General features: G+C 40.2%; 1 protein-coding gene across 18 annotated transcripts in view; it reads right to left on the bottom strand.

Moving 5' to 3' along the window:
- tjp1b (tight junction protein 1b) overlaps positions 1-26,801 on the bottom strand; it is a 73,829-nt gene extending 47,028 nt beyond the window's left edge. For 11 of the 18 annotated variants that reach the window (XM_039808993.1, XM_039808999.1, XM_039809001.1 and 8 more), the window contains exons 1-3: positions 26,259-26,801; positions 25,549-25,660; positions 6,906-7,047 (exon numbers count right to left, since the gene is read on the bottom strand). In XM_039808993.1, coding sequence (XP_039664927.1) covers positions 6,906-7,047; positions 25,549-25,660; positions 26,259-26,694 — 690 coding nt within the window. In that variant the 5' untranslated portion in view covers positions 26,695-26,801. Of the gene's footprint in view, positions 1-6,905; positions 7,048-8,555; positions 8,573-14,857; positions 15,381-23,742; positions 23,796-25,548; positions 25,661-26,258 lie in introns of those variants that run through there. The other 7 variants (XM_039809003.1, XM_039809004.1, XM_039809005.1 and 4 more) reach the window with 3 other exon arrangements.
- Between the last annotated feature and the right edge of the window lie 586 nt (positions 26,802-27,387).

Genomic DNA, 27,387 nt, shown 5'->3' with positions numbered 1-27,387 from the left:
GTGCCTCCCGGGGAATCAACACACATCCTACATTGTCCAGAAACACAGCAGGCTGTGTGACACACACACACACACACACACACACACACACACACACACACACACACACACACACACACCACTGACACAGCAGACACTTATGCACACTTCTTCCTTTCATTCATTCTCATACACGGAATAGACATTTTGGCTTCATGTAGGAAATGAGAATTAAAAAAACGTTGTATTTGATATGTTTGTGTGTTTATTTCGTTGCAATGGAGCTCTGTTGTGTTGTGACATGTTAAATCTCACATGATTTGAACCAGTATTGTGTGATTTGAGACTAATAAAAGGCTTTTATACATAACAGTGCATGCTTTATTTCAACTATCAGTGAATGAAGCATAAACTCACTGAATTTTTGCTGATAACAAATAAAATAAGATAATAATAATAACTAAATTAATCCAACAAGTCTCAATTATCCATCAGTCGATAAAATCGTTTGAGTAACAATTTCCTCCGTTTCATATAATTAAATTGAAGTTTGGTTTTTGAACTTTTGGTCGGACAATAATTAGCATTTTCTTTCACAATGTTCTAACATTTTATAGAATAAACAATGAATCTATTAATCAAGAAAGTATTAATCAGATTACTGTAATAGGTAATACAAATATTTTGTAGGTGCAATCCTAATAAATAATTAACATTCATTTATATTCAGGGCGTTAACGAAGATATGTCCATGACTATTATGTTATACTGGTGTTTGACACATACAGATAAACATAAGTAAATCCAAAGCGTATTTGCTGCCTGTAAAATCTCATTTTTCTACATACAAAATAACGTCTCTACAAAACAGTACATGTTCGTCTTATAGTCAATCAACAGACAATGTAATCTGCAGAGCGAACACAACCGTGAGCCTCAAATCCTGAGCCTCAAATCCTGCTATTGATTAACTTGTCTTGGGACAACCTTCTAGTGTTTCATTCTTCATGCTTGACTTCCCCATCATGGCCACCATCTTGATCCCTACAAACATTACATCATCCTGCTGGTTGTCCTTCACTTGACCCCACACTCAATTCCTCATGGGGGGAATAACATGGACATCCAAGTCCTCCTTGAAAATAAGCCAAAATGATGATGAAAACTTGTTATTGTGGTATACACTGTATTTTTGGAACAGAAAATATTGTATGTGATGTTAGTTTAGTGCTAAATTTTCATTAATCCTCTGCTGCTGATGGTGCTTACTGCCCAGGTCTCTTCTCCTGACATACATCATGTGGGAAAGTCAATAGAGTTGTTGGGATTTATGTGGGTTTGAGTCTTCTCTCTTCAAAATGATTTGTTGTAGATGAGGGACACGAGCCCGACCACAGAAACAATTCAGAAACATGAGTCATTTTCTTAAACCTTTCACTGACAACCAAGGTCCCTACTGTTTATAACCCCATCCCATTCTTTAAGAAAGGAACAAGAGGGTATTTTGATCCAACTGTGTTAGTGAGAGCTACAGGAAATCCATTTTAGGGCATCTTGACTTATGGATATAATATAAAACTGAACAGTAACCACGGAACACACTTAATAATCACACATTATATAAAAACATAACAATTATCCAGTTTCAAATGTGTCTATTTTTTTCTGCTGCAGAGGCTCTAAATTCAACACATTGCTACAATATGTGTCTCATAATGGTAAAACATACACACAGTGCATGAGTGCCTACAGTGACCTGCCATATGTCCCATCAGATGACACATAGGCAGGCCTTGCTCATGAGTCACAGCCTCCAGAAACATACCCAACATCTGCCATCTCCTCCACGCAGCCTGTGGGATCACACACGCAACCTTCACATTCATCACACATGCTGCCAGCTCCACCTCAGTGTCACATACAAACCCCCTCCATCACCTCCAACCATCCCCAAGGGCTTATCACCTAAAGAACAGAAAAAAAAAATCATCCATTTGACTCTGTTTTTACATAACAGACCTGTCCTACCTAAAAGAAAATCAGCAGCTGCCCCAATCACAGCCCCCCTTCCCCCTCCTTCCAATAAGGCCTCCTACAGTGTTAGTCGTGATAAATCTCCTGTGCCCACCCCCCACGCTCTGCTCCTCCCTCCCTCTGTCTCTTTCCACAGCCCTTGTGGTGTGTCTCACTCAGGTCCAGCCCTCCGCTCCCACTGTGCACCTCTACGCCTTCAACACACGGGAAGAATCTCCCTCTAACAGGCCCTGAATATGCAGATTGGTTAATTCAGCTGCAGTTGCTCTCTCCGTAAATGCATCTGCAGCACTTTCCAAAGACTGAGCAGCGAATAAATGCTTACGCTGGATCTTTTTTTTGTGGTGGTGGTTAGGGGGGAGTGCCTCTGTCCACGGCACACTGCAGCCAAGGATGGGATTTTAGAGGTGGGATGGGGTGAGCAGAACTAATAAGAGATTAGGACTTTGACCAAGGCAAAGCTCAAGGCCCAGTTGGTGACCGATCCTGATCTGTTAGGGAGTAATTAATTTAATTGCGCTTTTCATCTTGGCTTAGTTGCATCTGCTCCTGCTGATACCATCTTAGCTTCTCTGCAACTCACCTGGTCATAGCCTCTGCAGCAAACATTCCTTTAACATTTTCCAAAACAGCTGAGAGGGCAGGAAAAATACTGCATTAAAAACAGATCTTTCCCCAAATCAAGGCACATGAAACAGTAAACAGCAACCTCAGTTTAGCATCCACACTGCATGCACACTGTGTATGTAAAATATGTTTTTCCCATTTTTATGAAGAAATATAATGCACATAAGAATAAGCTGCATATTCAGAATCATCTCAGTATTGATGCACATATAACTCACATAGAGACGGCAAATCCCCTGCAAAAGGTGACAGTTTACTATTTCTTATCATTAATCACTGAGGTTGTCTTTTTTTAGAACAACAGAGAAAAGTCACAAACTGTTTGGATAGACTAGTGGTGTAAATAATAAAGAGAATAAGATTTTGTGTAATACTAGATTAACAGATGGACCAATGCATCTCCCTAAAACATTAAGAAATGCTGATGAGGTGTTGTTGATAGACGTAGAAAAAAAAAAAACTCCTGCTCTACACAAAGGCAATGGGTGCATAAAAGACTGTAGTTTTCCCCCTCTCTCCATCTCTGTTGTGCTTTCTGCAGCCTTAGCACTAAAATCTGATTCAAGCTTTCTGTGAACAAGTGCAATGCTTGCCAACACAAATGACAGCGGGAGTGGGCCAGGTGCCAAAGTCCTCCCCTGACTATCAAGAGAGAAAAGCAATCAAAAGAAGCAATCAATATAAACAAAGTCTTAACTACTATTGAATATTTAGCTATACGCTGATGGGCAATGATAGTTATGGACCTAAATTCATACACTCAGTTGATTAATATCTTCAGTTTTCTGTTAAAATGGCCAATCAGGAGAGATATTCTGTTAGAAAACGACCGCAGATCACCCAACGGCTCAGAGGCAGTGTTGTGTCTGTTGTGACATTTTAGTAGGATGCAATGGAAACTGCTCCTCGGCTCAGCATCCTGCAGTCTCATCACTCACTGTAAGGCGGACCGTTACTTCCATCAGCTGCATTCGAGTTTGAGCAAGTCAGCAAGTTTTCCTCTAGTGCACACACAGCCTGTACAAAAGAAATATATCGTGGAATGGCCAGGAGCCTTTAACTGGGCTCTCAGTCTCTGGTGAGATAGTGGCCTCCTGAGCCGTTCGAAGCATCCTCTGAGTGGCATGCCATAAAGACAAATGACATTGATTTGGTAAATCGCTATCTATATGACTTACAGAGCAGGAAAGGATGTTAGACTACAGTGACACTACACTGCCTTTTTCCATTCAGATGAAGGCTTATGATTGCTGTGTATGGCTCAAAATCAAGGCCACCACTAATCTGTCAATTACAGCCTAAAAGCATCCAATGTCCGGTTCAATAGACAGGAACTGAATGGTTATGTTGCAATAACTTTTCAAATATAGGTTTTTTGCTTTTCATTTTTTGATTTAGACAATGCACATTCTCATGCTGTAATACTTTCACAGTTTTTAGCCTTGTTAGTTGCATGGCTATAGGGATGGCAATGTCAGTCTGTCAGTAAGTTGGTTCACCACTTTGGATCAGACTGAAATATTTCAACAACTATTGGATGGATTTCCATGACATTTTGTACAGACTTAACGGTGTCCAGAGGATGATTCCAGCAGTAATGACTTTGATGATCCCCTCCAGATTACCACCAGCAGGTTGATATTTTTGTGAAATACTATATCTCAACAACTAGTAGACACACGTATTGACATTACTTTTGATACAGATATCCATGTTACCCAGAGGATAAAAACTACTGACTTTGGTGATTCCCTAAATTTTCTTCTAGCGCGACCAGCAGGTCCAAATATTCACATACCTAAAATAGAAACATCTACTAAATGGATTGGCACACAAATTGGTACAGATATTTATGGTGCCCATTTGGTCCCCTGACTTTTCCTCTAGTGCCACCATGAGTTTGACATTTATGGTTTTGAGTGATTTGTCTCGACTATTGCCATGAAATTTTAATCAGACATTAATGTCACCCTCAGGATGAGTTGTAATAACTTTGGTGATCCTCTGACTTTACATCAGCACCATCGTCAAGTAAAAAATGTAATTCCTACTGACCCGATTGTTTTGTTACTTAATGATGACTCTAAATTTCACCTACTTGGGAGACAGCAGAAAATTTGGCTAGCTGGATCAACTGCGACCAAGAAAATGATAGCTCAGCGCTGGTTCCCCCGCTTTGTATAAGACACTGGTTGGCGTATTTTCTAGACATAGTTATGCTTGAGCTCTCTACATAGCCAAGTCATCTACTATAGACCTATGGAAAAACGCAGCAGCACAAGTATCAGTCCTAATGACCTCAGCATCACAAGAAGTAGAGGAGAGCGACTAGGCAAGGTGTGATTCCTGATTCCTGTTTTTTGTTTATTTGTTTGTTTTCTTTCCTCGAGACCGCAGAGGATGGGGGGGTGGGAGAGGGTTGTTGTTCTTGTTCAATTGTGTTTGTCTGTTCTGTATGTTTAAAAATAAAAATAAAAAACAATAAAAAATGTATCCTAAAAAAAAAAAAAAGAGTGACGCAACGCTCTGTGACACACAGCAACAACTAAGCTGAGATTCATTACTTACACAGGAGGTACGTAAAGATAAACCCTCTGGGCACACTAAATGGTATTTCAAATTTTTTTCTAAAAACATAAAATACTAGTTTAACATGGTTTTAAGTAGCTGTAATCAGCAAAAGCAGTCGTAAAATATTTCTTCAAAAACTCTCCTGTTCTCAACAGCCTACATGACCATCAATAACTTACTATCCAGCCTTACTGTAAATGACATGAAGCGTTTGAGCTAAATTCACAGTCAGGTAATAGCTGAGCTGTCAACACAATATAATTCTCCGGAGTCACATGCTCTGTCTGGAAACAACAAAGTACATGTGTGTATTACAACTGTGTCTGCTTTGATTTATGCACATCAGATCTCATGCTCACATGCTTTGTGAATTGATATGCCTTTTGTTTCACACTCAGCAAAGGATAGTCATCATTTAATGTGTCTATGAAGACAAGAAAGAGTTTCACCTCAAGCATTTTGGAACATTTTGAGCTATTTAAGGATCAAGACACCTCATATCTGAATGTGATTATGGATGAAAGATGTATGTATGTATGTATGTATGTCTGTGTCTGTGTGTGTGTGTGTGTCAATAAAATAGCAACCTTGATGCTAAAACCAAATTTCCTCTTAGATACAGTACCAATATAGTGAATGTTGAACTTGAACAGTTACCTTTTTAATGCATTTGAGAATACCACAAGAGTTTTATGAAAAGATCAACACCCCTCATGTTTGTGGGGTTAATATGAAGCTACAGCCAGCAGCCAGTTATCTTAGAGCTTAGCTTTAAGACTGGAATCAGGGGGCCAACAGCTCTGTCCAAAGATAACAAAATGGACCTACCAGCTCCTCCCAAGCTCACAAACTAACACGTTATATCTCATTCGTGTGATCTGTTAAACAGCCACAACATGTAATTTGCTGTAGCTTCATATTTCCCCAAATGTCGAACAATTCCTTTAATTAAGGAAACAATAGACATGACACAGGGTCAACGTAGATACCTACAATACCGATAATCCAAATGGTGATATTTGTGGAGTGTGGTGCAACAAAACCATTTCAAGACTGCTTCAAACAAAGCATTGTCATCATGTCTAAACTGTAAATGTGAATCTGTTTCACCAAATTTGCAACATGCAAGCTGCAATTTGCAATATAATTTTCCTATTGCTTACATTTTGACAAATGTCACTCATCAAAGCAAACTCCATACCTGCAGCCAATGAGAATGCAAAAGCCCTGTAGGACTTACAAAATGATCTGCAATTTGTGAGGGATGATCATTCGTGAAATGTGCCACTATTTGCCACCTGTGTGTAAGCAGCATTGTGTGTTGCGTATTTCACTGCTTTTATGTTTTTACCCAAGACAAATAGATCCTAACTTGCTTTGTACAAACTTTTTGGTGTAAGATTTGGTGTATGGTTGGATTTACTTAAACAATGTCCGTAGTTTATTTCAGTTACTCAAACACAGAGACATTAAAATACATTGTCCTGCACAATACCTGCATAAGTCCTAAAATACTTCTTCACTACTGAAACATATTCCTGAGGGACATGTTTGTATTCGTCAGTACTATAACCAAATATATCTAATGTCAGGATGGTGTTTGTTCTGACATTTTAGTCATGCATTACAGTGTCTGTAGTTTGGTGGTACAGCTCATTAACAGATTGGCTTAGCCTTTGAGACAGTTTACTTACATTGGAGTCAAGGAGATCAATGCTGTCCAGGCTCTTGCTCCTGTGAATGCGGCCCTTGATGCGGCGGAGTGATGGTTTGCCCTGAATGGTGCTCACTGAGGATGCTGCTGTGATGGAGCCAGCAGTCGGGCTGGGGTGTATCCTGAGGTCAGCACGGAGGGAGCAGGAGGAGGAGGACAAAGAAAAACAACAGTACTACATCAGGGCAAGTAAGAACACATCCAGCATGGTTGTATCACAGCAGGCCAAAGTGCCATGGGCAAGACTGAAGAAGAGGAGGAAGAACACAGTGGTCACGTTTTTCCTTTTAAAAGGCCACAGTCCCCCGCTGGATAAAATGACATTTAAAGAAATCTATAATTGGATTTAATGTCACAGAGGCCCTGTAGGGGAGCTGGTTGGAGCTCAGGAAGGAAGCACTGCAGCTTTAAACACAGAGGGCCTGTGCAGCTCTGTGGGCCACAACCAGCCAGACTGTAGCTGGGTCATGGTGAGATGTGGGGAGGAGGCACACTTGGCTGACCTATCACCAATACTCTCAGGAAATGCTTTACCCTTCACAAATGACATACTTAAGCAGCACTCTTGGAACCCTGCTGACCACATTAAACTCTCTGCCTCTTATTTCCTTTGTGTTTCTCATGTTTGTTGCTTAATTGCTTTGTAATGTGCTGTGTTTGCCACAAAATGAATTGTCCCTGTAGGGGTGAATAAAGCTGAACTGAAGTGGGAATTTAGTTTATCAATCCATCTACAGCAGGGTTACCTTTTGGGGCCAGCTACATCTATCTCCTAAACATTAAGCATATACATTATATCGGTACCACCTTCTAATAACATACCCTTTATAAAGGGTTTAAAGGTTGCAACTAACTGTTTTACAATCAATTACTAATGTTTTCTACATCAGCTATAAGACATTCAGAAGGTCAGGTTGTGAAAAATCTCTCTGGCTGATGTTTATCTCTTATAAATATTGGTAATCTATGAATAAATGATTGTGGATTTCACACTTTCTAACGTGTTGTCAAGCCTAAAGTTATACCTGTAAACAAGATGTTATTAACTTGATTTTGGTCCAAATATCTGTAGGATTTTTCCATTTGCAGGTCCATTAGCTGATTAACTAAACACTATTTGAAAAAGACATACTAGGTGTCCTGTGGCAACCCAAAAGTTATTCTTATAAATGGCTTATATGTGCTGTATTTAAAGTGTTAATACATTAGTTATTAACCATGTATAGGTAAGCTTTTAGTTACAACGTTTTTTTAATAAAAGTGCCCTATTAAAAAGTGGTACCATTATATCTATTACATTATACTAGCTAAAACAATTAATCGACAGAAAAATAATCATTAACTATTTTTGATTAATTGTTTCTAGCAAAAATGCCAACAATACATTGGATCTAGTTTTCAATTGTTAGGGATTATCTGCTTTTCTGGATTTTATATAAATGTACACTGAATATCTGACTGGCCAAACAACATCGCCTTGTTATTTCATTTATTATAGAAAAAGCTATTTCTCATTAATGTGCAACGTTCAGCACAGTGTAGCTCAAATTAGTACTATTGTCACTGCCTCCTTCTCTTCAGTCCTTTCTCTAAGTGCCATGGAGGACAGTCACTCTTAATGAGGATTTACCTAACACAATATTCAATGAGGAAAAATCCTGTCTACACAGTGCGGCTCAGGAACAGTAGATATCCATTAGCGAACTCAGCAGCAGGACCAGAGGAGCTCCCGAGGTATGGAAACTCAGCGAGGGGTGATTACGATAGAAAGGAATGAACAAAAATTGGGAGGAAAGAGAAAATCACCTTCTACTTTCTCTCTGCATTAAGTCAATAGTTGCCTGAAGCGGTGTAAGGTGCTTACTGGCTGGAAATGCAAGGTAAAAGGCATTCTGCGATACGTGCAGTCAATTACAAGCGACCTCAGATTGTTCTCATAAACAATACAGCAAACATGACTAATGAGAAAAGCAGCTTGGACTGTATCACAGGCCCGGATCAGTCCTGCCCATTCAGAGGCTCATTTCTTAGATGTTGATTCTGAAATGGATTTCAGCCAAAACACTTCAGGGCACAAAGGCAGAATGTAACATAGTGCCAGCAACTGTGCCGACTCAGATATGATGTGCAGTGAACGATTTCATATTGCTTTTGTGATGAATTCTTCTTCTCTATCAAATATGTAGGTGTAATGTGTTTCTCCTGAGGTTTGAGAGAATACATTAAACTGTGAGTGAATGTTAACATCTCCTTTTCACTTTATCACGGTAATAGGTACATTTTAAACTACACGTGGATGAACGCCATTTGGCATATGAGCCCAAAACATATTATGGATAGTCAAAACCATTTACCCTTGTACTTTTTATGACACAATTTCATGAAATAGGACATACTCTTAAAGGAATAGTTTGACATTTTGGGAAACGTGTATTTGCTTGCTTGCCGAGGGTTAGATGAGAAGATGGAAAAATATGAAGCTACAGATAGAAGGCAGTAGCTTCATATAAGCTCACAGACATGAAATGCATGATTAGTTTGAGCGCAAAGACTGGAAACATGAGGAAACAGCTAGCCTGGCTCTGAAAAGGTAACACAATCCAACTACCAGCACCTCTAAAGCTGACTAATGAACACGCCATACCTTGTTTGTTTAATTTGTACAAAAACCATGTGCCGGACTATTTCTTGGCCTGGTGCAGAGAGAATCTTGTCATCACTGTTGTCACTGATCCCAGCCAAGAAATATTCCCAACAGTAACTCGCCGTAAAACCACAAATTGTCAGTTTTAAACTTAGATTTATGTACGGATTAAACAAAGAAGATATAATGTGTTAATTAGTGAGCTTTAGAGGTGTTGTTGGTGAGCAGATTTTGTTACCTTTGGACAGAGTCAGCCTAGCCAGCCTAGTTTACAGTATTTATTTAACAGACACACATGAGGCAAGAATGTTCCCAAATGTCAACTTATTCCTTTAGAGCAACCGTGAAGCAGAGAACACAATGCAAAACACTTTGAATTACTGTATCTTCTTTCTGACTGAGCTTGTTATAATAGCTTACTATATGCACAATATCATTGAAAGGGCAGTGTGTGATTTTAAATTTTCTGTTCTGTTGATTTCACACAGCAGTGTAAAGACTGGGAAATCATTATTTTTTTATCATTAATGTGCTAAATAGAAACCTTGATCCTTTATTCGCTGTTTTGTTTTAGCAGGTGTTTGATGTGTGGCGAGTTCACAACACAATAAATGTCTGCTTGACCCTGATATGATGACGGTATTGGAGTCTTTTGCAGTCTCTGTGGAAAAAAAATAATCCACTTCAAAAGAAAATGGAATAAGATCAATGCAAAGACGCCTGATGGCCCCCACCGTCCACCCAGAGTGTGATAATGCAATTCACAGATAAGGTAAGGTCAAGCAGATGCCTGATGCTATTACAAAGAAAGGACAAGGGACACACACAGGACTTGATGCCGTCCCTCTGTTGCCTGTGTGCCTGGAGGAGCCATCAGGTATGATTAGTTTGAGCAATAACGGCTACTGCTTAATCAGCAGGTCAATAGGCAATGTTACGCTTCATTCCTCCCATCTTGCCCACTACTAACATAACACTTAACGAGGAGAGCAATCCTGACCAGTGTCTGGTAGACACACACAGACACAATAAAACACACACTGTAAAATACACACAATATTAGATTTAACTGTAACCACACTAGCTGTCTGCTTTTTTTTTTTCTTTAGGAGGTTAAAAATAAGAGAAAACATTACATAAACACAATAGACTTGTTGTAATATCCCTGCAGGCTTGCAACAGAGTGTAAAATTCATTAAGCCAGGTTAATGCTAATCTTTGGCTGTGTGCAGAAGGGAGTGTGTTTTAAAGACTGCAGGCAAGAGTAACATCTGTTTGCAAAGACTATTCCTAATTTAGAGAACTGCTGCTGCTGCTATTCAGTTTTTTTTTTAAAAGGCAAGCTGAGCTGTTCCTCCTCTGATTTTGGGAGAATGTGATGCACATGGCACACACGGTCTCTGCTCGATGGATGGTGGAAAAGTGTTCGGGCAGGGCGGTGTGTAATCTCACCGCCACACGCTGAGAGATCAGCAGAACAGGAAGCAGATATGACCAGATATGGCACAGAATTAACGCAGCAATTATGTAAAGAGCAACCTAAAAACAAGATGCCTAAATGTTGTATTCAAATGCAATAAAGCGTATCCGCATATCCTCTGTTTAAATCTGTCTTTCAGCGATCCTGTCGTACATCTGTATGTTAAATGTATTTGTGAATGACGGAAATATAATCTAACAGCAAATACATACAGTGTAGCGCCTTTTCAATTCCTAGATAGGGAGTCTATGAAGGTGAGAAATGCAACACAATAATTAAATCTATGTAGGTAACCTATATATTATCATTGTTATAAATCTATTCTTTTATTACTCAATTAATTGTTTATTCTAGGAAGTATCACCTATGGTGATCACAAGATACCAAGCTCAATGAGATTTCTTTAAATTTAACACAATTTACAACAATGATGTCAAAGAGGAAACCTGCTAATACTGTTGGAAGCTTTAACCAGAAACTACTTTTTATAAACTACTTATGCCATTTATAACTGCCATAGATTAATTTTCAAATAGCTTCAGCTTCAGCTGAGTTTATCTGGAGTATTTAGTTTTTTACTTTTCTGAGTATGGACACAGTGTTAATGAGTGTAGAGCAGGATTTATCTAAAAGGTCACTTTAATCAAGTTATCAATATCATTTGTGAAAAAAGGTTAAACCGATAGAGAAGATGAGTGATATTTGTTTCTCACAACGTTGTTATGTAATAATATGAATTACAACTAAAATATGAATCAGTATGCAACCCATGGTTTTCAGTTGCAATAAATCTTAAATTGTTTTTGTGCTTTACATCTGATACTTAGAAAGAAACTTGATGGATACTTATTGCAGGATTCATTGAGTGCTTATGATGCATGTACCTTTACCTGAAACTCGCCAATTTTTGGTGAAAAAGTTAAGCTATTGAGTGGACAATATCACTAAGCTGCATTTCAGTCAGGTGGACAGATTACATGTTTTACAAGGTCTCTATCTAAACAGAAAAACACAAGCCTATTAAATGAGAACGCTGCATAACAATAAATATAACTATGACTTAAATTTACACACATTCTGTGAATGGTGTGTGGCAGCTTGAGCCACAAGGAAGGCAGTCAATAGTACTACCACTGTTATGATTAAACTATTACTTGGACTATTGTTTGAACTACTAATACTACTACTACTTTTACTGATGATATTAATGACAATAATAAAGCTAAGGATGACAACGAGGATAAATGTTTACCATGAATATTAATTCCAGATTTTGTGTTTCATGTGTTTTTGAACTATCGCCATGTTCTGTACTTGTTAATATTATTGGTAAATATGATATAAAGCAAACTGCAGCTGTTGTCTCATTGTAGTTGACGAGCCTTTATGTAATATTACAATATTAGTTCTTAGGCCATATTATTAAGAGATTTTCTTACTAACGTTTAGAGAAGAGATGCATACCAGTGTTTTTGCCAGTTTTATGTCCTTATCTACAATTTATGTACTGTATACTTTACTGTTGACAATTTTTACATAGCCTACATGACTTTTACATTACAGCTAAACATTCTGCAAATCATTATTATTATGGTTTCTGTAAGATATTACAGAATAAGCAAATAAGTGAATTAGCACAAATACAAATTAGCAGACCCTTGAAATTTGCTGCAGACAGCTAATCTAGTTAGTTAAATAAAAAATAAATAAAAAATTAACTTTTTTGTCAAAGATTTTTACATTTAAATGCAGATGGTTTAAAAGTCTCATACCAACACTGCAGACATGATATTCAGTGTTGTAAATTACACCCCTAACACAAATTTAAAGTGGAAAACAACACCTGCTTGAAAGGGAGAAAAACATTTTGACATTGACACAGATCCAAACTGCAGCAACATGATTTGCAAAATGGTTGGTTGTAACAAAACGCACGTGTAGTAAATGAAACAAAACATGCAAAATCCCTGGTATGGTCCTTTGAATGACATACTGTAATGATATAACATTCAGAAACAAAAATACCAATTATGAATCAGTTAGTGTTTCTAATGGATTATTGGAGGTGCATGAAGATCTCAGCATTTTCACTCCATCTCACAAAAGCTGGGGCTGCTGATTTTTTACTCTAACTGAAAAAAAAATTCAATTGAAGAAGGTCAGAGCTTGCTCTAAGAATTAAATAACTAGCCTTTTGAAGAGCACTGCTGTAGATGAAACAAAAAGGGCTCCTTCCAAAGTCTACTTGAATATGGAGATGTAAGTAGCAAAACAACGACAGAAGAAACATGAAAGGAGTCCTCTCTCAGTTAAATCCCTTATCTTCTCCTAGGGGTGGCAATTAGGCTAATAAGAGGATGACTAAGCAATATGATTAGCCAAAGAGACCAAGAGATACAAAAGCTGCATGTGATATGCATCTGACCCCTGATGAGGTTACAGCAACACTTTGACTTAGGTGACATCGCTCCTCTTAGAGTTTATAACACATATTCTTGTAAATGTTTGAATACAGATAAACACCTTATTACGAAATTAATAACTGCAAACTGTAAAAACATCCAGTTGTACACACACTATTTGTATAATGCAAACTTGGAGGTAATTTCACATGTTATGAAATTCAGGTTGTGGCTGTGTGTCTGTAAATCTTCTCATCATGATATTCTTCAAAACAATATGACGCTCAGAGATTTTCTGCTTCCGTGTTTTGTCCTTGCTTCAGTCACAGAAATGGTTTAGGTTGGTTTTAAAGAGATGATGATCATAGGAAAGCCTCTCACACACTGAAGCCACACCAATGTAACTAAATTATGTGGTTAAATGATCCACACCGTGCAACAGATTTTGAGTTTGTCTGAGACACTTGTTATCAGAGTGCCATTGAGACTCCTAATTAACCGTCTTCGCTTTCAAACAAGATGGTAATCCGGTGGTAATTAGGGATACTATGTCACACACGTTGCAGCCTCGGCAGCAATCTGCTTACAGCCAGGAAAGGAATGAAAGGAGGACTGTCTTAAAGTAAACAAATGAACGAGGCCGCAGGAAAAAGAGAGATAATGAGAGGTGGTCACTGCAATAAACTGTAGCATACAGACACACAGAGTAATGAGGACACTAAAGAGGTGGATAGACAAGACACAAACACACATGCTGAGAGCAGATGGGTAGAACATGTTTAATAGACATGACAATGAGAGGTGTACAGAGGCCTGGCTGCAGCACAGGAAATAAAAACAGGAGAAGATCATGTTTCATGCTTTACATTTTATTAATTAGTTACAACACAGCAGTGGGGATAAGAGAGAGGAAGGGTGATGGTTTACCACATGGTTAGCTTGATGATGATATTTCTAGTGACAGCAGCAGTGCAGTGAAGGCCATACAGTCCATTAAAGCACATGAAGTTGGGGGCAAAGAAACAATGATGAGGCTATGACATCATCCCTACGCATTCAACTTTACAAACTGATGGAGAAGAAGGACGTTGCTAGGGCCACTGGCCTAGGTGTCGCACACGCGCACGCACGCACACACACAAACTCTCAGCATGTTTATCGACCACAGTAGGTTTGTGATGCTTGCAACATGGTGCAGACTGGCTGCAGTGATTGAACTGAATATTATGTCATTTTGGAGAGTGAGCGGGCGCACCGTGGTGACCCGCTCATCTTTTGACGAGATGTGGGAGGCGACAGCTCGGCTCATCGCAGCCCCCCTTTTTTTCTCCCAACCTGCATCATCATCATCATCATCAATCATTATTATCATCATCATCATCATCCGCAACAAGAGTCATACTCACCACATACGCTTCCTGGGTGGAAGACAATGTTCTTTGTTGGAGGCGGTCACCCCCAGAGCCAGCTGCATAACAGTAATGTATTTCTGGTAATTCACCATGGTACTGTCCACCGCTACTAAATATCCAACCCAAAGAAAAGCACAGGTGATCATATACTTCTTTATTCCCTGGCATCCGCCTCCGCTGCGTCTTCCATGCTCAGCATCACAACGCCATTTCCAGCGCTGAAGGACTGACAGTGAAAACACTCCCCAAGGAGCTGAGCGAAAGGTGCCGTACTGCTGCGACCCATGTCCGCAATGACAATCTGACCGTGTTTTAGCGCTCGCAAACAGATCGCCGATCCATCCGATTTGTAATTTCTCAGTGTTTCTTTTTTTAAACGGTCAGGATTTGGACATGATCTCCTTCCTCCTGCCTCCTCCCTCCTATCCAGGGCTGGAAACACTCTTAAAAACGCTGCAGCGTCCAGGCGTCCGTGTGTGTGAGGTAGGGAAGAGAGTGTGTACAGTGTAGTCAGAGGGGAGCGACTGGGAGTGAGGGGAGGAGGAAGAGGCGAAGGGGAGAGGGAGGAGGGGAGGCGAGGGACCGATTCATTTGGAGGGGTTCAGTTGTAGCATCTGTTTAGGAAGTCTACAATTTGTCTTTAATTGGGATACTTGTTAACGGGAGTTTATTTAGAAAGTCGAGTTACACAAATAGCCTACTAGCTGGAACAAGTAATGACTAACATGGGCGGAACTAGAAGGTCTGAGCCCCCTTCCCCTTTTTCTTTGGAGGTTGGGGGATATTTTTGTGTGCATTTCCTGTTCTGTGTCGTTTTTCACAAGACATTTTGACATGTCGCAGTAGGAAAAGCTCAGGTGCAAATAATAAAATAAATGATGAATTCATAGGCGTAATTTACAGGGGGGTGGGTTTGTTACAAACCCCCCAATAATCAAAACCAGCCAGTGCAACCCACCCCAAAAAACTATTATAAATTAAGAAATTTGCACCATGAATTGAGACAGAAAATGCATACATTGTTGCAGAAAAATTCACCAGAATGCAGAAAATGAAGTTTTGATGTTCAAAATTTCAATTTTGCTCAAAAGTGGAGATCTCAAAGCACCCAATGTTGAACCCAAATTTACGCCCTTGGTTGAATTCCATTTTGTTTTTTCGGTTTATAGCACACATTTTAACAGAACTTCAAGAAAATGGTCATAAGAAAATGCAAATGAATGCGTGTTTCCATTCACCACCACCATGAGAATATTAAGGGAGTTGCTTTATCCACATAGGCAGTAGGGAGCCCAATTCTTCAGCTGGGTACCATTAAACCACTGCAGAAGAAGAGGGTGCAACAAAATTACATAATTAAAAGAGCGGCAGTCACACCTCAAACTAATGAAAATAATGTGTAAAACATGATGTTAATGTGGCATTATGTTTATTTTGTGTTATAATTTAAGGAAGGTTACAGTCATCGCTCCACATACTTATGTGTGACACAAGCAAAATGGCAGATGGTAACATGATACAGTTGGTGGTTAATTAAACTGAAATGTCACATTGACTGAAATTGGGGAGCAGACTATGGAAAATGGTCAGGGACCATCCTTCTGTTAATCTTGTGTTTCACGCAACATATCTCCCATTTTCCTGAATGATGTGGCCAGCGAAAGTTTTAATTCTACATCACACACATGATACACCCAGTGTTACTGATGGAGCCTATCCCAGCTCACACTGAACAAGAGGTATACTCTATAACATAGAGACAGACAGACATTGCCACTCACCACCATACCTACAGGTGTAGGTTTACTTCACCTGTGTATGTATTTGGACTGTGGTCAGGAACTACAGCTCCACACAGAAAGGCAGGACACAGCTAGTCCATTTTCAATAAACTGGATCTCATTGTTTCATAGACATTTGTTGCACGTTGCAAGTTACAATGATCAAGTTTCTCATGGGAACGAGCGGGGCAAATATTATTGATGTTTAATGTTACTTTACAATCATCTTATATATTGCGAGAGAAAGTAAAAAAATCGGTGGCATTTCTCTTTAAGTTGGATGCGTGAGAAAAAATGAAAATGATGCCAAAACCACCAGTTTCATGTCTCCCCACCTACCTGACACCTGGATGTGAACCCCATATTAATTGTAGCCCAGTTAAAAATATGCATACATAAACAGTTGTCTGTGAGAAATAAATAGGGTTTGTTAAAAGAACATGGTAAAAAAGGCTATATATTTTTCATTGTGTGGTAAAATGTCAACTTCATGGGTAAAATGTTAAAATGTTAAAAATGCACGTATGTAGTTTTATTTAATTTCTTTGATTAAACAATGCTAAATAAATAGAGAATATAATATAATAATATTTGTTTGAGAGTGTATCGAGTCATGTAGGCTTTTGTTGTTGATTGGCTTATGTGTGTGTGGTGTGCACGCAAGGGAGGCAGGATTGTGATAGGAGAAAAAAAAGAGCTGAGAGGGATTAACAAGGGAGAAGTTTGTATTTCCTAATGTCTTAGACTATCAACTCGATATTCTGCAAGAGGACATGCTTTTGGAGCAACACAAAGTTGAACTGTATGAGGCTGCTTGTTAATCAAGTGAGTGGTAATTAGCAAGATGAACTGACTTTAGGCTGCTGCTAGCTAACCAAGCTCGACACAGTAGTTTCATCTGCACTGCTTCTGACCATTAAACGAGTGACAACAACCACATAACGAATTGAGCTACCAGGGAATGCTGAAAGGTCCTCTGGCAACGCTGGATAACCACCAGACACCGTGAAGTTGCCCCATGCTGCCATCCTGCCCACGGACATCTGCTAAAGTTTTTCTCCGGAGAACCACATAACTCTACAAAGGTACAACCCTGCTTTATTTGTTTTGCTCCAGTTTGAGTGAAGTAGTCTGGATCAACAGAAGTACATTTCCAGGATAATTGCCTGACATTGCGCCAGATGTCCCTCACTTTCCGCTCTCTGTGTGTTGCCATTCTCAAACCCTGTTTGCTTCTGGAAACAACAACAAACTTCGAGCTAGCAAGCTACATACATACAATTTGGATTGTGCAACAAGACAGGCCTGCTTGGTTCTTTTGGGGAATGATTGTAAAGATTTACAAGTAATATGTTTACGGCATTTACTATCTAAGTGGGGCGTAGTACACAGGATGATGCAAATGTTTTACCAAAACAAGTTTCTTCCCGAGGCCATTTTGAAGAGCCAACGTCGCTGTGTCCGGAGCTTAGCACTGCCCAAGACGATTGTGATTGGTTAAAATATTGTGTGCAACTATTCTATATAAATGAATGGTCGTTACATTCATGCCATTGACAAAAAAGCCTATCAGCTCTGCAAAATTCTTTCTCACGTTCAGAAGCTCCAGTGATGCGTTTTACGTCACCAGAACAACAGCAGCATTCAGCTTTGGAGACGAAGAGGACACAAAAATAACAAGATAATTTCCTCTTCTGAAAAGTCCATCATGTTTTTTTTAATCCTCCGTGTCGTCAGTGTTGTTGTCATTACTTTGAATTCCTCATGGGGGAACAGAAACAGAAACTACGCACTATAGCTTTAAAGAAATGCAAACAAACCAAAGCGTTTTTTTCTCCTATCCTGGAATGTATATGTGGTGTTAGTCCAGTTGGTTAGTCTTGCATTGTCAGACCTTACTCTACAGCGCTGTGGAGATAGGTCTGGCCATGTGAGACTAGAGTGAAGTGACCACTATGTTTTTGGTCTCTACGTTTGCAAGCAACAAATCAGGGCTGCAACTATTTTTATTTTGGTTATATTTTGCCAGCCTAGCATAGATTGATTATTGTGTGCACATTGTGTGTTTGGTTACAAATGCACCCTAACTCAAGGGAAAGGTAATATATTTAGAGCTAGAAAAATAGAAAAGGAAAATGGTGTATGAGATGGAAGTGATGTAATCTGAAATGCTTGTTTGAGAACCAAAAGTAGAGAAATAAAGTAGTGAAGTAAAGAAATTACTTTTAATTTTTTTAAACTGTTTCTGGGTGTGTTTATCATTTCAGAGTAGACAGGACATATATAGCATACATACATTAGACTGTGGTGCTTATATACTGTGTTAAAGGTTTAGTACACTCACATATTTGCTATATGGTGGTCTCCTAATATTTAATATTCAGGAGGTATAAGGTTCCTAAAGCAACACAAGACAGATTACACCTCTCTTAAACCGCCATAAGCAATTTAAAGTTAAAGTGACATGTTTTGATGCTTGACACAGAAAATATGCCTCTTAGTTCTGCTGCAGATTATACAGTGATTTAGTGTTTGTTACATTTGTAGAGGTGCAGTACACAGCAGCTCTTTCTCAGTGGACTGTGCCCACACAACCTGCCATTAGCAGCAAATAGAGGCTGGCGTGGGTTGTTTTTCAGTCAATAGACTGACACACTGGTGCCGTTATAAGCTTCAGAGTAAGTCGATTAGTCTAGACTTTGAAGTCTTAGAGGAGTAGAGTAGTGCTCACTTGAGTAGAGAAGTGCACTTTCTTACTCTCACTTGACCAGACAGACTTAAACAAAGCTGAGCAGCACAAGAGGTCTGAGGAGGCCAGATAAATGGAAGTTGAGTATCTTATATTTATCTGCCATGACCAACACAACACTACAATAGTATATAGCTGCCATAGTGAATAGCTGCCAGCGACAGGGGAGCGACTCCCTCTGTGGCCTACGTTGCTAAAAATGTATGCACCCATGACACTGTAGTGCTCTATGGATAAAACTATCCTCCACATAGTGTGCATTATACTAACCTACAGTACAGACAGTGTAAACCTCTCTTTGGCAAATGTAGGGTAAACATACAGGACTGCCTGTTTAAATACACTACAGTGTGTGGATATGTAAAATGAAATCATTGGTAAAAGTACCTATTTTTAAAATAAACATCTAAGTCTATATAGCTTAAAGTATTTTATAAATTACATTTACAACAGAGCCTAATAAAATATGCAGAGAATGAACATCAGACGTTTTCTGTTATTTAAAACAGCTCTTTTTGTGGATGCCAGTTAGTTACTTCTGGGTGACTGAAAGCAGAATACCCTTCAGGGCATTAAAGGAACCTGAATTCATCCAGTGCTCATATGTCCAAAAAAATCTCACATGCAGTATCTGCTGGTGAGAAGGCTTCCAACCTTATCTGTGTACTGAAATTGAAATTAGTTCATTTTGAAATAAAAAAATAATACACAAGCATGGATTCTACAAAGATTTTGAAACAGGGTTTGAAACAGAATATGTATCATAAAATCAGTACAGTTATAGTCTTCCATTGCAAGACCTTTCTCAACAGCGCTGTGTCAGCACTGGAGCATGGTCTGGGTACACCGTTTATCTATAAAAAAAAAAAAGAAGAAGCTGTGGCTTGTTTGTATTTCTTTAAACCAATCACAACCGTGATTGGTTGGCTAAACCCCGAATGCACTAACAATGCCCTTGCAAAAAAGATAGCGGAGATAGCACAAGGGGAGGGACATCCGGCACGTAAGAGATGCGCTGGATGTCAGGCTTTAACCCAGCAATGTACATCCATTGAGCCAGACAAAAATCATATAATGTCATGCAATACGCAAGAGCGTAGCTACCATTGAGGACGCACATCTTTTCTGTGAAATTTGGTGGTTTATCAACGTGAAGTTCACACACTGCAGTTAAAAACACATATTTTGCTTCATATTTTATTTCCACTTGGGGGCAGCAGACAAGTTTTAAACACAACATTGACCTACATATATTAGGTAAGTTGATATGGCAAACTTTTTAGCAATCAGTTGCTTATTACTAGGGCGGTCAAAATTAACACGATAATAACAAGTTAACACAAATTTCTTTTAACATTACAATTTTTTTGACGCTCGATTAACGCACACGCATCATGTCATTTGGGCCTTGGGCCATTCCGTAGTTTGGGAAATCAGGAAGCGATGCAACCATAATGTGCTCCTTAATAACATCCGGGGGATCACCAAACCGCTGTGTGGCTCACCACCGCGGAGTGAAGTGCATCTCCGGTCTGATATACGAGGAGACCTGCGGTCTGCTAAAGGTGTTAATGGAGAACGTGATCCGTGATGCTATCACCTACACCGTGCACGCCAATAGGAAGACAGTGACCGCCATCGCCATGGATGTGGTGTACGCTCTGAAGAGGCAGGGCCACACATTGTATGGCTTTGGAGGTTTAACCTAATCCTGAATCACAAACAGATAAAAAATGTATGATTAATTTGTGATTAATCGCAAGTTAACTATGGACAATCATGCAATTAATCACGATTAAATATTTTCATCGATTGACAGCCCTAGTTTAAAGAAATGCAAACAACTCAGCTCTGTGGAGATAGGTCTGGCAATGTGAGACTAAGGTATTCCCCATACAGAAAACATCTACATTGAGGCTTGGCTGAATGCCGGTGGTGGCGTCGCTGCTTCCTGTTAGTAGCCTTTTAAATCCAGTCAACACTCAACTAATACACCACTAATGGAATCATCAGAGCAGCAAAAAACCTAGCAGCAGCGCACTCTGTCACCTCCCATTGACTAGGGACGCCGTTCAGATATTCATTACAGGGAGCGAGTATGGGAACCAGTAGTAGTGTGTCAGTGGGGAAGCATTGAGACAGCAGCGGGTCAGTGGTTGTGGTGCAGTCTGGAGCTTGCTGCATACCCATGCACACTCCACTGCAGCACTTTGATCCCCCTCTTCATCTCCACAGTAATGGCTCAGAGCAGCCTGTCCCATCATTACCCTTCTCACATGAGAACCCACTGCCGACATCTTTTATTGTACGCCGCACACTCACACACACAGACACAAGCACATTCCCACCGAGATGCAAAGTCACACGTGCACGCTAATAACACACTAAAGTCCTTTTTTTCTCCAACAAGTAAATAGGACAGACGGGGCTGCCCTTCTTTCTTGTGTCCTTAGACTCTCTTGTCTATTTTATTCTGTACAGCAAAATCAAAGCTGGTTTGTAGGACTCAAAAGCTGCTCCCATAGGAGACAAACCTGGACGAAAGCCCTAAGAACCACTACCACTGTAACACAGTGATTTATTACTTTTGCACCAACAAAGAGGAGAAGTTCACAGAGAAAGTCCTCTTCACATGAATGCACTGCACCAAGAAGAACAAGAGTAATGAAACACATACACGCACTCATGCACACACATATCCACGCACGCATGCAAGCACGCACGCACACACACACACACACACACACACACACACACACACATACAGTCACACCTCAGTGCTGTCGCAGTGCTTTCTCTCTATGTGCTGTGAGGTGAGTCATCAGCACAGAGAAGCAAACCCTCACAGCTCCAGCTAATCTATCCTCTCCTCCTTCTTCAGTCCTCCTCAACCTGCCAGCATCTCATTTTCTCCACTTATGGATAAAGGCATGGTGACTTAAATCATCGCTGTAGCCTCACATGTACATATAAGGCCACGGATCCAAACACATGGCCAACACATCCTGGTGAATCATAAACACATCCTCTGTAGTGATATATCCTGCAGTAAAAAAAACAGCTATCCAATCAATAATTCTGCGTAATCATGCATTTAATGCACTTAAATCAGCACTTTAATTTAAGAGTTCAGACTGAGATGATTACTCAAGATATTTTATATGCTGGTATAAAAAACTACAACAGTCCCATGAAAACAATATGGCAGTCAACGGCCCTTAAACTGGATTCAGTCAGGTTCACATCAGTTCCTGCTCTGCTCTTACAGAGATGCACAGGTCCTCTGTGCCCTTTAAGACTGAAGCCTAGAGATGTGATTAAATGCTGCATGTTTGCTCTCACTGAGCAGGATACTAGTCTATGTCCATGACGTTTCACTCCCGGGATTGCTCCGGTGCTGCCGGAAATTCGGCCGGATGTTCCTCTTTTCGGCCAGATGTCTGTTACCTTCCGCTTTCTTTGTGTAGGCATTCTAAACTCCAGTCGATTTATGCAGACTATGGTTAACTGCTCCTCAGGTTTCTGCATGTTAAATCGAGACAGCTAGCTAGACTATACGTTGAATCCGAGTTTTCTGTTGCACGACTAAAACAACTTTTGAACTTTTGCAGCGGCACCGTGGGTTAGCGCCGCCCATGACTATTGTGATTGGTTTAAAGAAATGGCAATAAACCAGAGCATGTTTTTCTCCTATCCCGGAATGCTGTGTGGACTAGCCAGACCCCCTCCGCAGCGCTGTGGAGGATGGTCTGGCAATGCGAGACTAGCATGATACTGACCAGAGGCGGACACGAAAAAAGCCAAACTAATAAAAAGTGTCTTTTTGAACCCACATAGCTGACAATTAATCTGCTCTTCTGCTGTGGATCAGAGAAAGTGTGCAGATCTGAAAGGTGAAAAAAACCACACACATCTTCTTGTGGAGATACAGTTCATCACAAGGAAGATATTCCGAGGTTGTTTCCACATTTAAAACAAGCACGGCTGCGGACATGCTTCACTCTGTCACACAGGGACACATGCTGGCACACAAATTCTGAAGCTGAGCATCCATGACTTAAGGCAGTTTCTGTCCTACTTCTCCTAAGAGTGAATAAACAACAGATTATGCTGTTTTTATATAGTGATATATGCAGCCAACCTTACCCCACACTGTATCTTAGTCTGTCTGTATTACCAGGTAACACACATGCAGGAATACATCAAAAGACACAAGAGTAACACATACATTCTCTCTAAGTTGTACCCTTTCTAACATCAACATATGTTAGCATCATCACATACAGCTGTATTCAGTTACAGTATACATAAACTATCTAACTCTGATAATACATTTTAAGAGGACTTACATTGCTTTGTTAGCGTACTGCATCTCCTGTGGAGGCTCTGTGACTATTCTGGCTGTGTGCTGCTATGCCGTGTTGTGTGTGTTGGTCTGTTTCTGTCAGCCTGGCTGTCTGTGTGTGTGTGTGTGTGTGTGTGTTTGTGTGTGTGTGTGTGTTTTTGTGTGTGTGTGTGTGTGTGTGTCAGTGCCCAGGGCAGGACCACTGGGATAGCTGTCTCCATGCTGACTTAGCTGTCATACATTAAAGAGGCCTTCTTAACGGTCTATGGAGCATATCAGCTTGTCTGTCCCGTCACTTCAGGCATCACATCTAAGCAAGCACTCTACCTCACTCACACACACACACACACACACACACACACACACACACACACACACACACACACACACACACACACACACACACTGTCGCAGACATATATACATGCTGTATATACACACTGTCAACTGTTCCCTGCTTCTCCCCTCCCCCTGCTGTGTTAGCTGGGCCAAGGGTACTCTCCAGGGGTCCACACACACCCAGAAAGACACCAATACGCAGTCATGATGCATTCACAGGGCCTGACACACAGTGACAAAAGCAGCCTCGCAGGACTCTGCACCACATACCGGACTGCTCTGGCCACTCTCTCGTATACAAAAGAAAAGCTCAGCAGATGTCATTTTATGCTCCTCTTTTCTGTCATTTCAGTATCGCCCATTTTCAGACATGAATATAGTGCTGCAATAGCCTTCACTTGTGTATGATAATTTCTGCCAAATTAGTAAGCTTACAGATGGGTGGCAAATTAAAGGAAAACCCAACATAAAGTGTTGTAAGGTGTTGGGGCAACACAATCTGCTTGTATCGGTTCAGTGATCCTAGGATCCTTAGATTAAAGTCTATGGAACCATTCTTTCTAAACATTCAACACATCTTTTCATATTTTAAAGTTTTTTATGTATTTGTATTTGTAATGACATCACACACTAATCAACATTTTTGTAAATGTGCCAGTAATCAGCCATCTAATGTTCAACTGTAGTCCTTGATGTTCTAAAACCAATGCAGTAAGAATGAACACAAAAGCAACAACATCAGCATGCACAGTGCAGAAATCATGCAGCAAAACATTGATGCAATGATACAACAAAACAACAACAACAACATCCATCATTCAGGACATGCAGGCATGCACAGCAGCAACAGAACACAAATGAGCAAGACTGCCACAGACCACATTTTGCACACAGCCATGCAAAGCAATAAGACATAGATGGATTAAAATATACAGCGATACAAAATCTCCCATAGGTGCTCAAATTGACTGTGATCTGGTGACTGCAAAGGCCATAGCAATCATTTACTCTTCAAACTATTCAGTGAACCCTTGTGCCATGCATGGAATCATCTGCATTGTTCAGAGCAGACGGTGGCTAGGAATCTGCAGGGCAGACATAGATGCCTGCTATTGGTTTTCTAGACGCAATCAACTAACATCAGAAGAAAATTGTACTATTTCCGATGGCCCCAGGATTTGTGATTATCATCGTAAGGGTCAAAAACATTTGTAAAGACTCTTTAAAACCACTAAAGAGTAGTTTTGAAATGTAAATGAAATCATATTTGTACCTCAGCTCTTAGATTCTAAGAAGCCTTAGATATATTCTTATCACCAATATTTAGTTTATCTATTGTGGTTTGGGAACAACTTAATTACACAGGGGTGATTTTATCAACTCATAGGACATTAAGTGATCCAGCATAAATTAAAGCACTGTGGATATAAGGCTTTCACACAACATCAGTGAAATGTAAAGTGGCTCTCACCTGGAGTTAAACACAGGGTTGGTGTACATGGGAGGGGAGCACAGAAGTTGCTCTCCTGGACTGTTGGGGGGCACAGGGAAGCCCCCTTTCCTGGCCTGTCCTGGGGTCCCATCTGTAGGAACAGAGTAATGTATTAGCCAATTTTTATGTCTCTGCTAATTCATACGTCTTCCCCTCTGACTGGGTGAGTAAGTAGAAGGATTCACAGGTTCATAATTGTGGCATTTTAGCCACAGATAACACTGAGCTGTAAATACAGCTCATTTTATTGAGAGTACTCAGTTTTATGTAAATGTAAGTAAAGCATATTGACTTGAAATAGTACAGCATAGACAAGGCCCTGCAGACGACAGCCACGTTGAGGCCATATGTTGTCAGAGGCTAGTTAGGAACGCCGGCAGCTCAGTAATCCCCTCAGCCGTCCAGATTTAAGAAGCTATTTTTGCTGGCTCTTAGTCTGCTGGCTTACTGTAAAGCAGTTTTCTTCCCTTGCTATTGTGTTGTTGTTTTTTTCAATTTCTCGCAGAAAATAAAGTGCAACACAAGATAAGTAAAAATACTGGACAAATAAGTGGAACGCAGCTACAGATCAATGAGCTGTAACTCTGTTTTGTTCTGATGCACATTGAAATGTTTTTCAAAACAAACTTCAGCAAACTATGACCTTTGTGTTGGTCTTTATGTAATTAGTGGCTAATCAATGCATGTACCTTTTTCATCCAGCAGAAAGGAGGTTAGCAGGTGGGGACACACTTCCTCCAAAACAGAGCAGAATGAGCAGAATGCAGCAGGCCCCTTTGAGGACAGATAATCCAAGAATATCTCTGTGCGTTTCTTGCTGGACTCCTGTCCCAGTATTTCCTTGTACTCCCCCAGTGAGAAAACCTTATCATACACCAGGTAGGGAAGCACTGTGCTGACATCCAGCTCGCTCAGGATCTCTTGCCGGTGCTGTTTGAGGATCTTAGCTGCCCATCTCTTTTTCTTCCTGGTGCATGGCCTCCTGCCAGACCTTTGGTGCTGCCTCTTCTGCTTCTTTACAAACCACTTTTTGGTGCCGCTGCCAAACATCTTCAAGTTGAGGAGACCCACCAAAACTTCTTCCACCGCTCTGTCAACACAGTTCCCAAAGGAGGGGAGGTGCATATTTCATGCCAGTGAAGCGACCATGCCACATATTTCCTCGAACTTCGCTTTGTTGTTGTCTGGGGCAGGAAGAGACAATCTGGACAGTAGCTGATTTCTAGCTGGGTGCTTACTGACACTAAGAAGATTATCAGACTGGTAAGTACACCAATGCAACTGCTCACCACTGCGCAGACAACATATTTTACATTATTTTGCCCAGAAGATCAAACATTTGAGCTATACTTAATCACCATATGCCCCCTTTAATAAAAAATGTGTCCAACTAGTTTCTCTTTTCTGTTAGTTCCTTGGAGATAATTTAGAGCAACCACGTCACAGGCCCCACAGTTATTTTAGGTAATGCTGACTTGACTAAAAATCATCAGGGAGTTACAAAAGAAGGCTTGTGGGGGGTTCAAATCCACTCCCCATCTTGGAAACTCCGTGATGTAATTGAAACAATCTGCCCCTGAGCAAGGCACTTAACCTCGAGCTGCTCTGCTGACCAGCTCTCCAACAACAACTCACCTTCCTGGTTATTGCTGTGAATGTGACACCTGATTAAAGCAAGATTAAACCATTTTGTCATGGGCATTGACCCGTTACATCGAGATGTCAGGGTTGCATTGAGGAAAAGCATTAACATATAATAGAATTGAACAAGGGCATTTAAAGGGGAGCTTAATGCATTGTACTGAAAATCAAAAAAAA

This window comes from Perca fluviatilis, chromosome 8, assembly GCF_010015445.1.
Source record: "Perca fluviatilis chromosome 8, GENO_Pfluv_1.0, whole genome shotgun sequence".
Classification (NCBI taxonomy): Eukaryota; Metazoa; Chordata; class Actinopteri; order Perciformes; family Percidae; genus Perca; species Perca fluviatilis.
Note: the sequence above shows the minus strand (reverse complement) of the source record. Positions and strands in the feature narration are given on the sequence as shown.